Source organism: Pipistrellus kuhlii, unplaced genomic scaffold, assembly GCF_014108245.1.
Source record: "Pipistrellus kuhlii isolate mPipKuh1 unplaced genomic scaffold, mPipKuh1.p scaffold_m20_p_1, whole genome shotgun sequence".
Taxonomy (NCBI): domain Eukaryota; kingdom Metazoa; phylum Chordata; class Mammalia; order Chiroptera; family Vespertilionidae; genus Pipistrellus; species Pipistrellus kuhlii.
The window spans coordinates 112,637,438-112,653,509 of record NW_023425404.1 but is presented as its reverse complement, the minus strand read 5'-3'; the positions used below and the strand labels follow the sequence as shown (position 1 = coordinate 112,653,509).

At 43.2% G+C, this 16,072-nt stretch overlaps 1 protein-coding gene across 1 annotated transcript in view; it reads left to right on the top strand.

Annotated features, from left to right (window-relative positions):
• Window positions 1-7,789: 7,789 nt before the first annotated feature.
• CUNH10orf67 (chromosome unknown C10orf67 homolog) overlaps window positions 7,790-16,072 on the top strand; it is a 107,680-nt gene continuing 99,397 nt past the window's right edge. Inside the window, exon 1 of the mRNA XM_045587761.1 lies at window positions 7,790-7,971. Within this exon, the coding sequence (XP_045443717.1) occupies window positions 7,832-7,971 (140 nt within the window). The 5' untranslated portion in view covers window positions 7,790-7,831. The remainder of the gene's footprint in view (window positions 7,972-16,072) is intronic.

The following is a 16,072-nucleotide window of genomic DNA, read 5'->3' as shown; positions in this document are numbered from 1 at the left end:
GGCCAGAGTTGAACCTAGGATCCTTTAGTCCGAAGGCTGACCCTCTATCCACTAAGCCAAACTGGCTAGGGCTGATTTTTATCTTTGTAGATATTTTTCTACAGTAGTAGGTTAGTTCAGTAATAAGTAAGTGAGGCCTTTTAAAAATAAACAAAAGTTAATCTGAACCAAAAAAAATACTCCCACAGAAACATCTAGACTAACATTTGCTCACATGTCTGGGCACCATGGTCCAGCCTAGTTGACACATAAAATTAGCCACCTCAGGCACATAAACTTCCTAACTAGGTAAATATCTTCTTCGGTTGGTGGCTTGAAACTAGATCCAGAATATCCTAATGGGAAATTCTTACATGTACTCCTTCTCACTTCATTGATGGAAGATTCCTTCTTCAGAAATAATGTGACAGCAGAGCATTAAAGTCTGAAATATCTGCCTCTTCCCTGGAAGACATGGTTTCCCGAAGCATCAAGTAATGACAGCATGGATTACTCTCTCAGTCTCCCCTCTAGTAAACACACAGAATTTTCTTTCGTAGTTCTCTAGTTCTAACTGCTGAGGCCCACGGCTCCTTAGGAATAGCTCTTTTAAAGAACTTATTTAAGGCTAGTCGTTGACTCACTTGATAATTATTTATTGAACACCTACTATGTGGGTGACATGAGTGGGGCTGGGGATACACGGATTAATAAAACAGATACAGATTTTGTACATCCAAGTCAGTTATTATTATGGAAGCTTTTATTATTTATTCTGGCTTCTCAGAAAACTGACCTAATTGGCCAAACACAATTCTTAGGTTTCTTTGAATCAATGTTGTATCCTTTAAAGAAGTTTGATGAAGATGGAGATGAGCTATTTCCCCCACAATCTTGCTCTCAGCTTATAATGAAAGCAAGTCTCAGACATTTATTTTAAAAAATACTCATTAGCAAGCAGGCCCCATTTTATGCAGCCTATTCAGTGAGGTAGACAAGATCCCACCTCTCTATCTTTTCAGGTGTCTGACTACCAGCAGGAGTGAGAGGTTCTTTTAAAGCAGATGTAATAACATGTCAGAAGCCAGACCCTAGGTCCTTTCAGTAGGCATCAGGCAACTATAAAGCAAAAAACTGAACAGAGGAGTGTTAGGGGTCAAGTCCCAAGCCCTGTCCCTCGAGGTTTATGTTACAGCCATTATGGGAATTTTTACTGTTTCTGCAATGGTGGGAGGATTTCTGAGCTAATTTAGATGACCAACTTATCTTTTAAAAAATATATTTTTAAGTTGATTTTTAAGAGAGAGGAAGGGAGAGGGATAGCCAGAGAGAAATGTCCATGAGAGAGAAACATCATCTATCAGCTGTCTCCTGCATGCCCCCTGCTCAGGATCGAGCCTGCAACTGGGCATGTGCCCCGACTGGGAATGGAACCAGGGACCCCTTGGTTCATGAGTTGATGCTCAAGCACTGATCCACATCGGCCAGGCTGATTTACATGTATTGAACAGCTTTAAATGTACCCATTCGAGTCCATGTCTAATACTGAGTCAACAGGCCACTACATTCACCAATAAAAACTCATTGCTAACATTCAGTATATTAACTGACACAGTGTGGCTGTTGACCTAGAACCATTAACAGCAGAGATTGGAGTAAGTAGCCTCTCCTGTGTTTGGACTTTGATTTGAGCAATGAGGGGGGACCATCTCTGGACTGTGTACTCCTGATCAGCACCTTGGCCATATGCTTGGTTCTCGTATAAGCTCTGAAACATACCCGTAATAATTCTCAGTGTACACTGAGGTAATACCACGTAAATAAACCTAATACCAATAAACCTAGTTTTCACACTACCATATTCCCCTATGTGGAATACTCCCCATTAGTTCTCCAAATGGCTACAGTAGAATATTTTTGTCTCACATTTCCAGGATCAGATTTGAAGCTGAAGGACAATGAAAGCTGCCTAATATTTCAGCTACAGAATATTAAAGAGAGCTGAGCTGTCTGCCCAGGCCAAGCCTGAGTTGGTGACTCTGTGGGGAATACCTTGCCTCTCAGTCTAGTCCTCTACAGGCAGGTCTAAATGTTGTATTTATTAATTTGTTTACATAAGGCTGCAGGATAATTCTCACACTAACCAAAGCCTCACATTTGCTGTCTATCGTAGATCAAGACTTACTTGGGGATCTGTAAACCTGAGAATTTGAATTAGTTATTGACAATCTGCCTTGCGACACTGGAAAAAGAACAAAGAGAGTCAGATGGTCCTATGTGAGCACTTTGTGCAAGTTATGGAAAAGCCTAAGATATCTCTATGGTCTGATGAAATGGAAAACCCCCGAAAAGGTTTTTGTCTGATAATTTTTTTTTTTTTTTTTTTTTTTTTTACCCTCACCTGAGAATATGAGAGAGAGAAACATTGGTTGCCTCCCCCACAAACTCCAACGGGGGATCAAGCCCCAAACCCAGAGCATTTGAACCAGCACCTTTCAGGGCATGGGACAATATCCAACCAACCACACTGGCCAGGGCTAATTAATTCTTATTATCTACCTTATTTCACTGATCGTTAGATTCACATTTTTAACATTATTGGATGAAATCTTAGATGGCGTGAAATATGGTAATTGCCCTTTTATTACTGTCAGGGCTGTGTTTTTCCTGAGCCACCTCACTATGCATTGAAATGTATGTGTTACAGATTTCCTATGTATGTGTTTCATGTTCCCCGCATGAAGATTCATTCTGGTCACTTGACCGGACCTGGGAAGTTCCCAAATTTCCCTTAGCAGCAGGCTCATAAGCCTTCCCCTGGTGGACTCACTTTTGCACATGGGTAAGCTGTACCATTTTCTTCCCATTTTTACTGTCTCCCTTTTAAAGATCTAAAATTCAATTCCAAATAGATGAAACCCCCTATTACAGCATTCAAAGACATTTGGCAGTAAGACTCAAATTCTATATCAAGGGTGCTCCTGACCAAATTCCCTGTTGAGCTTATCTTGATTTTCAGCTTTAGCCGAGTGACAAATACTTGCAGATGGACTTTTCTTTTCTTTCTTTTTCTTTTCTTCTTCTCCTTTTTTTTTTTTTTTCTTACAAGAATGGATACGTAATCTCATTGCAGCAAAATGTAAGATATTAAAATAATCTAATCTCAGGAGTTTTTCCATAAAGGATTTAGTAATGTAATATTGTCCTGTCTAAGGGCCTTGCATCTCCTTTTCCAACCCTTTATTTAGGAACTTTGGTTATGGATAAAGTATGGCATAAAACAAGTTTACATAACAGAGCCTGCACCACATAATCATAGATTACAGCTGGTGATAAAATAAAAATAAGCACTTTACATATGATGACTCTAAAAAGAATTTAAATTACAAACCTAAACGGAAACCTCTTGGCTTTTATTAGACTACAGAACTGATAATATCCAAGTGGGATATATAAATTACTGTTTAGAGTCATCACTTGACTCTTAATCAAATCTTCATGCTATTTAATCTAAGATGTTATCATTTTTTAATAATTGGTAGGTGATATTTTCATGTAAACACATACTACACACCACACACACACACACACACACACACACACACACACGAGTGGTTTCAGAGAAGCATTTGAAATTTTAAAATTGTGCCCTAAGTCCTATTAATTTACCCAGTAAAAAACATTTTAGCTTCTGAAATATTTGAATTTTTTAAAATAGAAAATTTCCAACAATGTATTCTTTAGTGGAGGTTTAGAAGTGAGGAACACAGTCCTCGAAGGCCTGGTTAGTATGTGTCTCCAGTATGCTGCTTGCTGTTCTCACAGTGTAGCGTGCTCCTCCCAACCGCCCTGAAAGGTTCATTATCCAGTGTTTACTGGTGAGAAAAGAGAAGCTCAGAAATGTTTCCCCAAAGTTCTAAAGCAGCGATTTGCAACCGGTGTGCCACAAGAATTTTTACAACATGCAGTACCTGACTATTTAGTCAGGGTTCTGACCTGTTTAACCTTAGATTGTCAAATAAAAAATAAAAAAAAATGGAAACTGCCAACAATAGCCATCCAGTGTGAATGAATCAAAATTATACCTATTTTTTTGTCATATAAACTAATGACTGTATGTGCCATGAGATGAAAAAGTTTGAAAATTGCTGTTCTAAAGTAAGCAAGTTTCAAAGTAAGCTGTGTTTTTTTATTGTTGTTGTTTTTTTAAATTAACTCCAGCCAGGACCGGTTTGGCTCAGTGGATAGAGCGTCGGCCAGCAGACTGAAAGGTCCCAGGTTTGATTCCGGTCAAGGGCATGTACCTTGGTTGCCGGCACATCCCCAGTAGGGGGTGTGCAAGAGGCAGCTGATCAATGATTCTCTCTCATTGATGTTTCTAACTCTCTATCCCTCTCTCTTCCTCTCTGTGAAAAATCAATAAAATATATTTTTTTAAAAATTAACTCTAAAGCTCATGAGGTTACCACTAAAAACCACCAATTTATTCAACATGTCATACGAGATGCTTGGATGGAAATACTCTGACAAATGCTTTGGCAGTGCCAACCCCACTTTTTATAGCTGACAATATGATCTGAAATGAACAAGTTTATAAGGAATATACCTGAGCAATAACTATAGGTAACTGACAAAAAGAGAAGAATTATGGAGTTAATACTCTCAAAAACAGGTATGCCCTGCCTCCCCCTTTCCCCCACCCTGCCTAGATATTCTCTCTCTTTCTCTCTCTCTCTCTCTCTCTCTCTCTCTCTCTCTCTCTCTCTCTCTCTCTCCTTTCCCCCCTCTCCTTCTCTATGGCAGGTTTTCCTTGTTTTTCTTTCTTCTAAGCTACAAAGGCCCTTCTTTTGCCTCTGTAACTTGTTTTCTGAGCCCAAAAAGCACAACTGGCTCAGTTTCTACTTCTGTAAATAAACTTTTGCAAAACAACAACAACAAAACAATCATCCTCATTACGTGGTCTCCTAGACACTGAAATCTGACCTTCTTGATATGCTATAGCAAGGTTTCAAACAAAGAGGCTTTGTTCAGTACCTGTTTTTGTGGGATGGTGTAACTATGCAGTCCATACCGGTCAACAAACACCGCACAGCGCTGACCAATGACTCATGAAACATACTGTGAGATCTTCCTGCTCAGTTTCAAAAAATTCATTTATTGATAGCATTGCATTAGTAAAATATCACAGTCTTTTCACTATCTTGGCATGATTCTAAACAGGTCAGATTTTTAATTTTAACTTGGAATGTTACTCTTTAAATTTAAAATTTTATCGCCAAAACCAATATGGCTCAGTGGATAGTCAGCCTGCGGACTGAAAGGTCCCAGGTACGATTCCGGTCAAGGGCATGTACCTTGGTTGCGGGCACATCCCCAGTAGAGGGTGTGCAAGAGGCAACTGATCAATGATTCTCTCTCCTCGATGTTTCTAACTCTCTATCCCTCTCTCTTCCTCTCTGTAAAAAAATCAATAAAATATTTTAAAATAAATAAATAAATAAATAAATAAATAAAATTTTATCTGCATTGTTGTATAAAAAAAGCACTTATGGAAAGACAATGCCTGGCTGATGTGCTCAGTGGTTGAGCATTGACCTATGAACCAGGAAGTCACTGTTCCATTCCTGGTCAGGGCACATGCCTGGATTTCAGGCTAAATCCCCAGTAGGGGGCATGGAGGAGGCAGCCGGTCAATGATTCTCTTATCATGATGTTTCTCTGAAGTCAATAAAAATATATTTTTAAAAAAGAAAATAATATATTATAGGTATATTCATTTTCTTTTTAAAAATATCCCTTTTAAAAATATTTTTAAAAATTTATTTCAGAGAGGGTGGGAGAGTGAAACATCAATAATGAGAGAAAATTATTGATTGGCTACCTCCTACATGCTCCTCACAGGGGATCCAGCCCAGAACCCAGGCATCAAACCAGAATTGATCCTGGGACACTTATTTGCAGTTTGGCGCTCTATCCACTGGGCTTAAATATACTTTCTGATTAAATAATAAAATTTTCCAAAGTAATTTTAGAAGTTAGATTTAAAAAATAAAAACCTCTGTGGAGTGGAAGTAACTTCTCTGTTCATCTCTTTAAAGGAAAACAATTCTTCAGAAAGATTATTTAGATATTGATTATAATTTTTGTTTGCTACTTGTGGCTTTTTCTCTCTGTATTTAAATGTGAATGGTGATGATTGCTTCAATGATTTCCTTTTTCTACTTTGGGCTTCTCATATAAAAATAACTTCTTTTTCATATATATATATATATATATATATATATATATATATACACACACACACACACATATATAAAAGCCTAAGTAACCATGGCAACCAAACAGACAACTGAACAGGCTGCCTGGGAGGACGAGGCTGGCAGAGGGGTTAGTAAGGGATGACCAGACAACTGAGCAGCAGGCTGTGTGGGGCAACTGGCCAGCAGGGGGATCAGTGAAGGGTGACCAAATGACCAAGCAGCAGCTGCGTGGGGGCAGTTGGGGGTGACCAGGTCAGTGTGGAGAGACAGTTGGGGGTGACCAGGCCAGCATGGGGGAGGGGGCAGTAAGGGACGACCAGGCCAGCGGGAGGGGGCATTTGGGGCTACCAGGCTGGCTGGGGTGGAGCAGTTGGGGGCAACTAGGCCAGCATGGGGAGGGCAGTAAAGAGCGATCAGGCAGGCAGGCAGGTGAGCAGTTAGGAGCAGTGGTTCCGGATTGTGAGAGGAATGTAGGACTGCAGGCTAGGCTGAGGGGACTCCTCCTCCTTGCCCTGTGCATGAATTTCGTGCACCAGGCCTCTAGTGGATATTATAAGGAAGAAAATATTTTGTTTTCCTATAGACAGCATACTGAAATGGAAGTGCAGTATACTTAGTTCTAAAACCAGGCAATGATATTAGGTTCAATGTCTCTTATTATCTGTCAATGAGTGATACATAATTTAAATCAAAGATACTAGCCCCAGTGGTGTGGTTCAGTGATTGGGCTCTATCTATGAACCAGGTGGTCGCAGTTGATTCTGGTGGACACATGTCTGGGTTGTGGCCCAGTCCCCAGTGGAGCATGCAGGAGTAAGCCAATCAAGGATTCTCTCTCATCATTGATGTTTCTGTCTCTTCCTCTCCCTTCCTTTCCTGAATCAATAAAACTTAAAAAAAAGGCTTACCAATAGTTTTCCGTTTTAAAATATCTCTTATTGTACACACAGTAAAAAATGAATTACACACTGCACACGGTACTGCTTAAAACCTATCATTTTAGTTCCAACCTTAATGTTTAGGAATGTAGGCCTATTTAATCTCTGCAAATAATTTTTTTTTGGTCCACAGACACTTATGTCTGTGGTCCAGTGGCAAGTGTAGGCAATTCAGCAGACATCCTGCTTCCTTCTTAAGAGGGCCTTGATCTGAGAGCCCAGGGCCCAGTATGGCATGAGCATCCTTACTAGATGGGTGCACTATTTTCCATTCTCCCAGAGGGTGACTTTTAGCCGAGGGCAGGGGCCAGAAAAGCAAGGGCCAACCAACTATAGGTGTTGTAGAAAGACAGCAGGAATCCACACCCGCCCAGAGGCTGAGCTCCCAGCCTCAGGGGGAGAGAAGGCAAGGAGAGTTGGGGAGGTGAGATTATATTTCCGCGATGGCCTGGCTCGGGGCGTCCACGGAAGGCAGCGCCTTGTGGGAAAGCCCTGAGGGTGGCGGGCAGCGGAGGCGACTCCAGAGGCCGCCCAGCCGCCCCCTCCACACCTCGCCCCCCGCCCCCCCGCCCAACAATTCCCACGCCCGCCGGTTGCCTAGGAGTCGCCATGGCAACGGACGCCGGCTCTGGCCTCCCAGACCCTCCAGCGGGAATGGCGCAGGAGGCGCGCCCCCCAACGGCAAGCTCCTGGGCTCTGATGGAGAACTGGGTGGACACGTCCGAGGTCGAGGAGTGCTGGAAGAACCTGGAGAACCTCGAGTCCGCCATCCAGCAATTCCAGACCAACCCCAGGTGACTGCGCCCCGCCGCCCTCCCCGCCGCCGGGGCCGCGGCCGCTGCCCCGCCCCGCCCCGCCCCGCCCCGCCCCGCCCCGCCCCGCCCGCCTCGGGGCTGTGTGTTGGTTTCTTAAATCTATCGCGGGCTGCGGAGCCGGAACGCCTGGCTTCAATCCTGACGACCCTCCCGCAGGGCCCGGGGGTTGGGCCAATGACTCCCCTGAGCCTCGGTCCCCCATGGGAAGGAGCGCCGCCTGGTGGCGATGAGCGGGGTCTGTCTGCTGCCTGGCTCACGGTGAGCGTGTAATGAGCCCACCTGGTGAATGTATTTAGACGAGCACCTTATATATAGATAGCTCCATCTGTTATTCTTTGATCCTTTTTTTTTTTTTTTTTTTTTTTTTTTTTTAGTTTTGATCCTTCACATCTTTTTGCCTCCTCTCATAACAGTTTCGTTTGTTTGGATGATGCAGAGCTGATGTTTCTGGGGAAATATATATATATATTTTTCTCTTTTTAAATCGGCAGGTGGCCATCAATAGGTTACCCTCTATGTGAATACCTACAATTCTCTAAGACAAGGGCCACATGGTGTCAGATACAAAAGGGAGAGAGAAAGAGAGAGAGAGATGAGAGAGAGAGAGAGAGAGAGAGAGAGAGAGAGAGAGGGGGGGGGGCACTGTACTGGCCACCCAAACCTGGGGGCTGATCCAGTGAGGAGGACGGCGCTGCCAGGTCAGTCCTCCCAGCTCAGCTGTGTAAGTGGGTGCGCTTGTTTGGATGAGTCAGGCTGCAGGCGGGACCTGGTTTATGGGTGGTTGCGAAAGGCTCAGGTAGGCGGTAGTGCTGTAAGCACCCTCGGCTCACAGTGTCTAACCTGTTCCAGCTGTTCACTGATAGGAATGACACCCTGCCCTGGACTCCCTGGCATTCTGTGGTGGGTAGTTCTCCCACAAAACGCACCTGCTGGGCTCGGTGGACAGACGGACGATGCCAGGTGCTCAGTGAGTGCATGTTGCCTGAACAAAGGAGCCACTGATGGGCATGTTCGTTTCCCGTCACCCACAGCGCTAGGGACACGGTGCCCGTGCCCTGGTTGGTATGAGTGTGTGAGTGAGCTAGGCTCCGGTACTGACTGCAGTCCTGGGATTAAGGCAGAGTTAGGCCCTGGGAGACAGCAGTCTACCCATGGACAAAAGGCCTGCCTTTGTGAAGTTCACACTCCATTCAGGAAACCAATGACAAACAAGCAAACTATATAACGAGTAAGTTAGATAAGAGTGGTAACTGCTAAGGAAGAAACAGCTGAAGGGAGCGGAGGGAATTGAGTGTAGAGTGTACTCTCAGATACGTGGTCAAGGAAGATTTGGCGGAGATGACATTGAGGTGAAGACTGCTGGTTTGGGAGGGAACCAGGCGGATATATTGGGACAGAGTGTTCCAGACAGAGGGCAGGAAGTGGGAAGGCTTGGGCCTGGGTATTCCGGGACCATCGAGGAGGTCAGTGTGGCTGGAGCAGAGGGAGAGGGGAGAGCAGTGGCGGTGAGGGCAGAGGTAAGAGGCTGGGACCAGATGGTGTGGATCCCAGATTACTGAAAGGACTTCAGCTTTGACTTTGAATGAGATGATTCTGTTTTCAGTGGGGGGCTCCCCGTGTCCCACCGGTTGCCGGAGGAGGTGGGCTTCTTGTGATGTCAGGGGAAAAGGAATTTTGTGAAACTCGCACAGGACAATGAGTGGTATTTATTTGCATGGGATGAAATCCCTGAGTTTCCAAGGTCCCCTCTCCGTCCTATTAATAGGAGAATCATTTCCTATTAATAATAACTAGCCAATTATAACCATGGAAGAAGCCCAGATGTGGCTTCAGCAGAGCGAGGATTAGAACTGTTGCCCAGAGTTTCTGTTCCATATTCCCACAGTCCAGTCCAGCATCAGACTATCTTAGCTCGTGTTCCCAGCTACAGTCCATTACATGCGGGGGTTTCTAGGGCCACGTGGCTATGGAGGGAACACGGGCAAGTGCAAGGAAACAGGAGCAAAGCCAGGAGAACAAGAGAGAGAAATTTTTTTTTTTTTTGTCTGAGAATTTTAACTCTCTCAAATTCCATGTGCTTGCAGGGCTCCACCCCCTCTTGTCAATTGTCTTTGTTCCAGGCTAGACTGACAGGCAAGCATTTTCCCTACCTCACCCCAACTTACTGCCCATGTGTTCGTCTTTCCTTTGTTGGGCCCCTCCCCGTAGTGATCTGCAGGGCATGGGCCAGTGGTTCCCTGGCGAGGGTGAAGTTGCAGCTTTCTAGTAAAGCTGCCCTGATGGCCATGCTTATAATGTCTGGCCTTTTGCCCCTTTCTTGTTAATAATAACTAGCCAATTATAACAGTAACAATACAATGTGTTTTTTCAATACCACCAAGCAATTCTCCAAATTCTCAGTGGACCCTGACTGGGTGTTCTACAGGTTAGTTCAATCCTGACACTGGCTACCTGGAGGTGGCATCAGATCCCACAGGTGAGGGTCTCAATCCCACAGGACTGTCTTTCTTCTTCGTCTTCAGATGCCAATTGCAAGCCCAGGTTGTCAGCTATGCTTCTGACCACCAGCTATAAATTGGAGGTTTCCACGACCCCTTCCACAGGTTTGATTAACGTGCTGGAACAGCTCCCATAAATCAGGAAACAAGTTTTCTTACTGGGTTATTTGCTTATCAGAAAGAATACTAAAGGATACATAGGAATAGCCAGATGAAAAGACACATAGGGCGAGGTCGAGAAGGTTCCCTGACACAGGAGCTTCTGTCCCTGTGGAGTTTGAGGTGTACCACCCTCTCTGCACATGAATACGTTCTTTTTTTTTTAATTTTAAAAATATATTTTTATTTATTTCAAAGAGAAAGGGAGAGAGAGAGATAGAAACATCGAAGATGAGAGAATCATTTATTGGTTGCCTCCTGCGCACCCTCTACTGGGGATCGAGCCCACAACCTTGACTGAAATTGAACTTGGGACCTTTCAGTCTGCAGGCTGACGCTCTATCCACTGAGCCAAATCGGCTAGGGCATGGATATGTTCTTGTTGACCAATCTGTAAGCTCTCTAAACTCCTTACATTAGAGATTCTATGGAAGCTTCATTATGTAGGCAAGATTGAGTAAATCATTCCCTCTTGGTGATTAATTCATCCTCTACCGCCTTTCTGGAAGTGAAAGTGGGGCATGGGATTGAAAGGTTCACCCTTCTTATGGTGGCTGGTTCCTCTGATAATTGCCCCCATCCTCAAGGTCTTTCCAAAAGTCACCTCACTAACAAGCTCAGGTGAGTTGAAGAGAGTTTGTTATGAACGACAAAAAAACTCGTTCACCTTTTCCATGCTGACACTATTTAGGAACTGAGGACCAACGTACATGCTCAGTGGTAGAGCATCAGATATTAAGTGAAAGAAGGCAGTTAGAACAGATCACATTTTTGAATGTTTGTACATGTGCATGCACACATATATGTACATATATGTATACATATAATTTGTTTTTCTTGATGCTTTTAACATTTTTTCTTTAAAAACTTTTTTTAAAAGAGACATGGAAGACATCTCAGTGCAGGAACACGAGCACCTTCCAGCCCATCTTTTGTTGGTTCATGAGAACCTTTCTGGAGTCTTCCCCAAGCAACAGGGCTCCAAGCTATAGTAGTTTTGATGTAACATGGAACGCAGTGCAGCCTGCTCCATCTAAAAATAGGCAGAAGAAGTAAATAAATAAATAAATAAATAAATAAATAAATAAATAAATTTAATTAAATAAAAGGAAGTAAGATGGTAAAAGAAGACTTACTCAGTATTGTAGTTTGCAAATGCAGAATGTAGTTGTGACCCCAAGAAGCTGAGATTAAGACCTCTTGAAAGAGTGTTACCAGGCAGAGGACCTAACCTTGAGTGGGTCTGTCTACAGGACTGGTAGTGTGTGGGTTCCTGACTTTGTGCAGGAAAAATTTCACAACAAGAGTCCAGGTGACTATGAGGAAAAGTTTATTAAAACCAGAGCCAGCCGAAACCGGTTTGGCTCAGTGGTAGAGCATCGGTCTGCGGACTGAAGGGTCCCAGGTTCGATTCCGGTCAGGGGCATGTACGTTGGTTGTGGGCACATCCCCTGTAGGGGGTGTGCAAGAGGCAGCTAGCTGGTCGGTGTTTCTCTCCCATCGACGTTTCTTGCTCTCTATCTGTCTCCCTTCCTCTCTGTAAAAAAATCAATAAAAATATATATTTAAAAAAAAAACAGAGCCAGCAAAACAAGGAATTGTTAGCATGGAAGAAGCACCAGGAGAGCCTATGCTGGGCAGCCCTACCTCTTCGGGAAGTCTTAGGAACAAGTTCAGGGGATTCGCCTGGGACAAGCTGCCGAGCTGCCGCTGACCATTGTTCCCCTCATTGCAAATGTCCTGGGGATTCTTAGAGTTTAGGAGATGTATGCCTGTGAGGGAAGAAGGGAGGGAAGAAGAAAAGGGGGATGGAGTGGGCTGCTCCCCAGAGGGAGAGCACATGCTGGGAACTTTGTCTGAGGCTTTTATCTCTTGTTAGCTGGTGGGGGTCTTATGGGAGGTCTTAGGGGAAGGTTGACCAGAATATTCATCAGTTTTCTAGGTGTGTTTCTTCTGGATCATGGTCTCCACTGATCGGTCAGAATCAGGGGGTTGTTAGTCCTTGGAACTGGTCCTGGTGTCACATGCTTTTCTGGGCTTGGGGCTGAAATACAACTGAGGCCCAGATGTTATTTCTAGGAAGGTGACCTTCTGTATCTGCTGTAAGTTGCTCTGCTTAAGTTCCTGTTGTTTGAAAAAAAATTTAAAACATATATACCTTCTCTATACTGGTACATGGGCAATACTCAGGAAAACTAAGTAATTCCTGAAAATAGTTCAACTCAACACCTTCAATTCCATTTGCAGCTAAAGACTAAAGAAGATGTTGGGGGAAGTGGGGAGCCAGTTATGGGAGGTAATTAGGTATGGTGGTTTTTCAGATTTTAGCCTGAGGCTTTTCTATTGGTGAGTTTCTAGATATTGAATCACCCTTTTCCACGTGGTATCTAGAAATACCCTGGTGGATTGAGATTTTCTAACAAATGCAAATGTCCTTTACAAAAGGGCAACTTCTACCCAGTTAGCAGAGCTTCTCCTGTGCCTGCTGTTTCTTAAAACAACTAACTCAAGATAATGCCCAACAGTTATGCCTAAGAGTCATATTTGGGGGGCAGAACATTGTGTTTCCCTTCAGCATGGACATGACTGGAGGCATTCCAGAGTCTATCCTGGGTTCCCAGCATCCTTCCCTGACTCTCCTGGCTACCAGCCACCCACTGGCCCCTGGGTAAGAGGAAGCACTCACTTCAGCCCTTTGAGTGACCACTTTCTCTGCCTTTGGTTAAGTGTTTCTGAGAGGAAGCATTCTTCCCTCGAGAATTAAGGCCTCCAAACCAGCAGACCATAAAGATGCCGGGACAGAAACACCTGCTCTGATTACTGGGACCTATAATGTGGGTCCATGAATCATTTATTGGCTACCTCCTGCATGCCCCACACTAGGGATCGAGTCTACAACAAGGTAGGTGCCTTGAACATTAATTGAAACTTGGCCTCCAGTTTATAGACTGATGCTCAACCACTGAGACACAATGTCACGTCTAGCTGACATTTTAGAAACTGATAGCTATGGTAAGTTTGACCAACCTCTAAAAGAGAGGTTGCATCCAGAATATTGGCCTTCTGGTTATTGTTTGAGATGCCTGTTGTTACAGCTCTGTAGGAGGAGTGTACAAATACTTGCTTCTGCCCTGCTCAGATTTTTCAAGAATTGAGTTTGAAAATCAAATACAGTACAGTAACTTGATCATTGCAAAGAAGCAGTTCTCAAAGTTTTGGTTTCAGGACCTCTTTATGATCTTAAAAATTATTAGGGACCTCGAAGAGCTTTAAAATGTAGGTTCTTTCTTTTCAGTTATCATATTACACATCTAAAAGGAGAAATTTATTTAAAATAATGATAAGTCAATTCTGTGTTAATAAAGTAACACATTTTATTTTTTATTTTTTTATTTAATAAATCTTTATTGTTCAGATTATTACAATTGTCCCTCTTTTTTTTTTTACCACCACCCCCCATAGCTCTTCTCCACCAGGTTCTTACCCCACCTTCTGCCCTTACCTGCCCCCCACTGTGCTCATCCATAGGTGTCCAATTTTTAAAAAAATATATTTTATTGATTTTTTACAGAGAGAAAGGGAGAGAGATAGAGAGCTAGAAACGTCGATGAGTAAGAAACATCAACCAGCTGCCTCTTGCACACCTCCTACTGGGGATGTGCCCGCAACCAATGTACATGCCCTTGACCAGAATTGAACCTGGGACCTTTCAGTCCACAGACGGATGCTCTACCGCTGAGTCAAACCGGTTTCGGCGATAGGTGTCCAATTTTTATCCAGTCTCTTCCTGCACCACCCTTACTCCCCCCCATCCCCAAGAATTGTCAGTCTACTCCCTTTCTATGACCCTGATTCTATTATATTCACCAGTTTATTCAGATTTTTAATTCACTTGACTTTTAGTTTCACTTGTTGATAGATATGTATTTGTTGTTGATAATTCTTAATAAATTTTTATTGTTCATATTATTTAAAAAGTTCCTCATTTTTTCCCCCCCTCGACCAGGTTCCCACCCCACCCTGTGTCCTTTCCCCACCCCCCATTGTCCTCATCCATAGGTGCACAGTTTATGTTCAGTCTCTTCCCACACCCCCCACTACTCTTTTCCCCGAGAATCATCAGTCCACTTCCCTTCCAAACCTCTGAATCTATTATATTCACCAGTTAGTATTGTTCATCAGGTTTTTTAATTCCTTGGGTTTTTAGATTCACTTGTTGATAGTTACATATTTGTTGTTCATAATTTTTATCTTTATTTTCTTCCTCTTCCTAAAGAACCCCCTTCAGCAATTCATATAATTCTGGTTTGGCAGTGATGAACTCCTTTAGCTTTTTTTTTTATTTGTGAAGCTCTTTATCTGGCCTTTGATTCTGAGTGATAGCTTTGATGGGTGGAGTATTTTTGGCTGTAGGTTCTTGTTATTCATCACCTTAAATATTTCTTTCCATTTCCGTCTGGCCTGCATGGTTTCTGTTGAGAAATCAGCTGACAATCGTATGGGTGCTCCTTTATAGGTAACCTGCTTTTCTCTTTTTGCTTTAATATTCTCTCTTTGTCTTTTGCTCTTGGAATTTTGATTATGATGTGTCTTGGTGTGGTCCTCTTTGGGTTCCTTTTGTTTGGGGTTCTGTGTGCTTCCTGGACTTGTAAGTCTATTTCTTTCCCCAGATGGGGGAAATTTTCTTTCACTATTTCTTTCAATATGTTTTCGGTATCTTGCTCTCTCTCATCTTCTGGGACCCCCATAATTCTGATGTTGGTTTGCTTGAAGTTGTCCCAGAGGTTTCTTATACTATCTTCAACTTTCTGGATTCTCTTATCTTCTTGCTTCTGCGGAGGAGTGTCCTCTGGCTCTTTGTGTTCCAAATCTTTGACTTGATTCTTGCAATCTTCCATTCTGTTTTTAGGACTCTGTATAATATTTTTTATTTCAGACAATGTATTCTAGTTGATCCCTTTTCATATCCTCATAGGTCTCATTTATTTTATTGGCCTTTTCTAGGAAATTCTTGAAAAGCCTTATAAGCATGGTTTTGAACTCTATATCCAGCTGCTTTTTGTCCTCCATTACTTTCATTTGTGATCTGTTTCCTTTTCTTGGCATTTTCGCTGCTTTCCTAAGTTGGTAGGGTGGCTTTGTGTGTTAAGGTGTCCTATATGGTTCAGTGGGTCAGCCTCCCAGTTATCTTGGTGCATCCCTTTGAGGACTATGTGTACAGCCTTTTGTAGTTAAGTCTTAATTGTTGTTGGTATCACTGGGAGGAATTGACCTCCAGGCCAATTGGCTGTGAGGATCAGTTGTGTCTATGCCGAGAGACAGCCTTATTCAAGAGCCTCTGTGCTCAGCTTGGATGAGGCGGAGTTTCAGGGTGGAGCCTATAGCCTTGGCTTTCTGTCAGCCCCGCCCTATGAGGTTTTTTC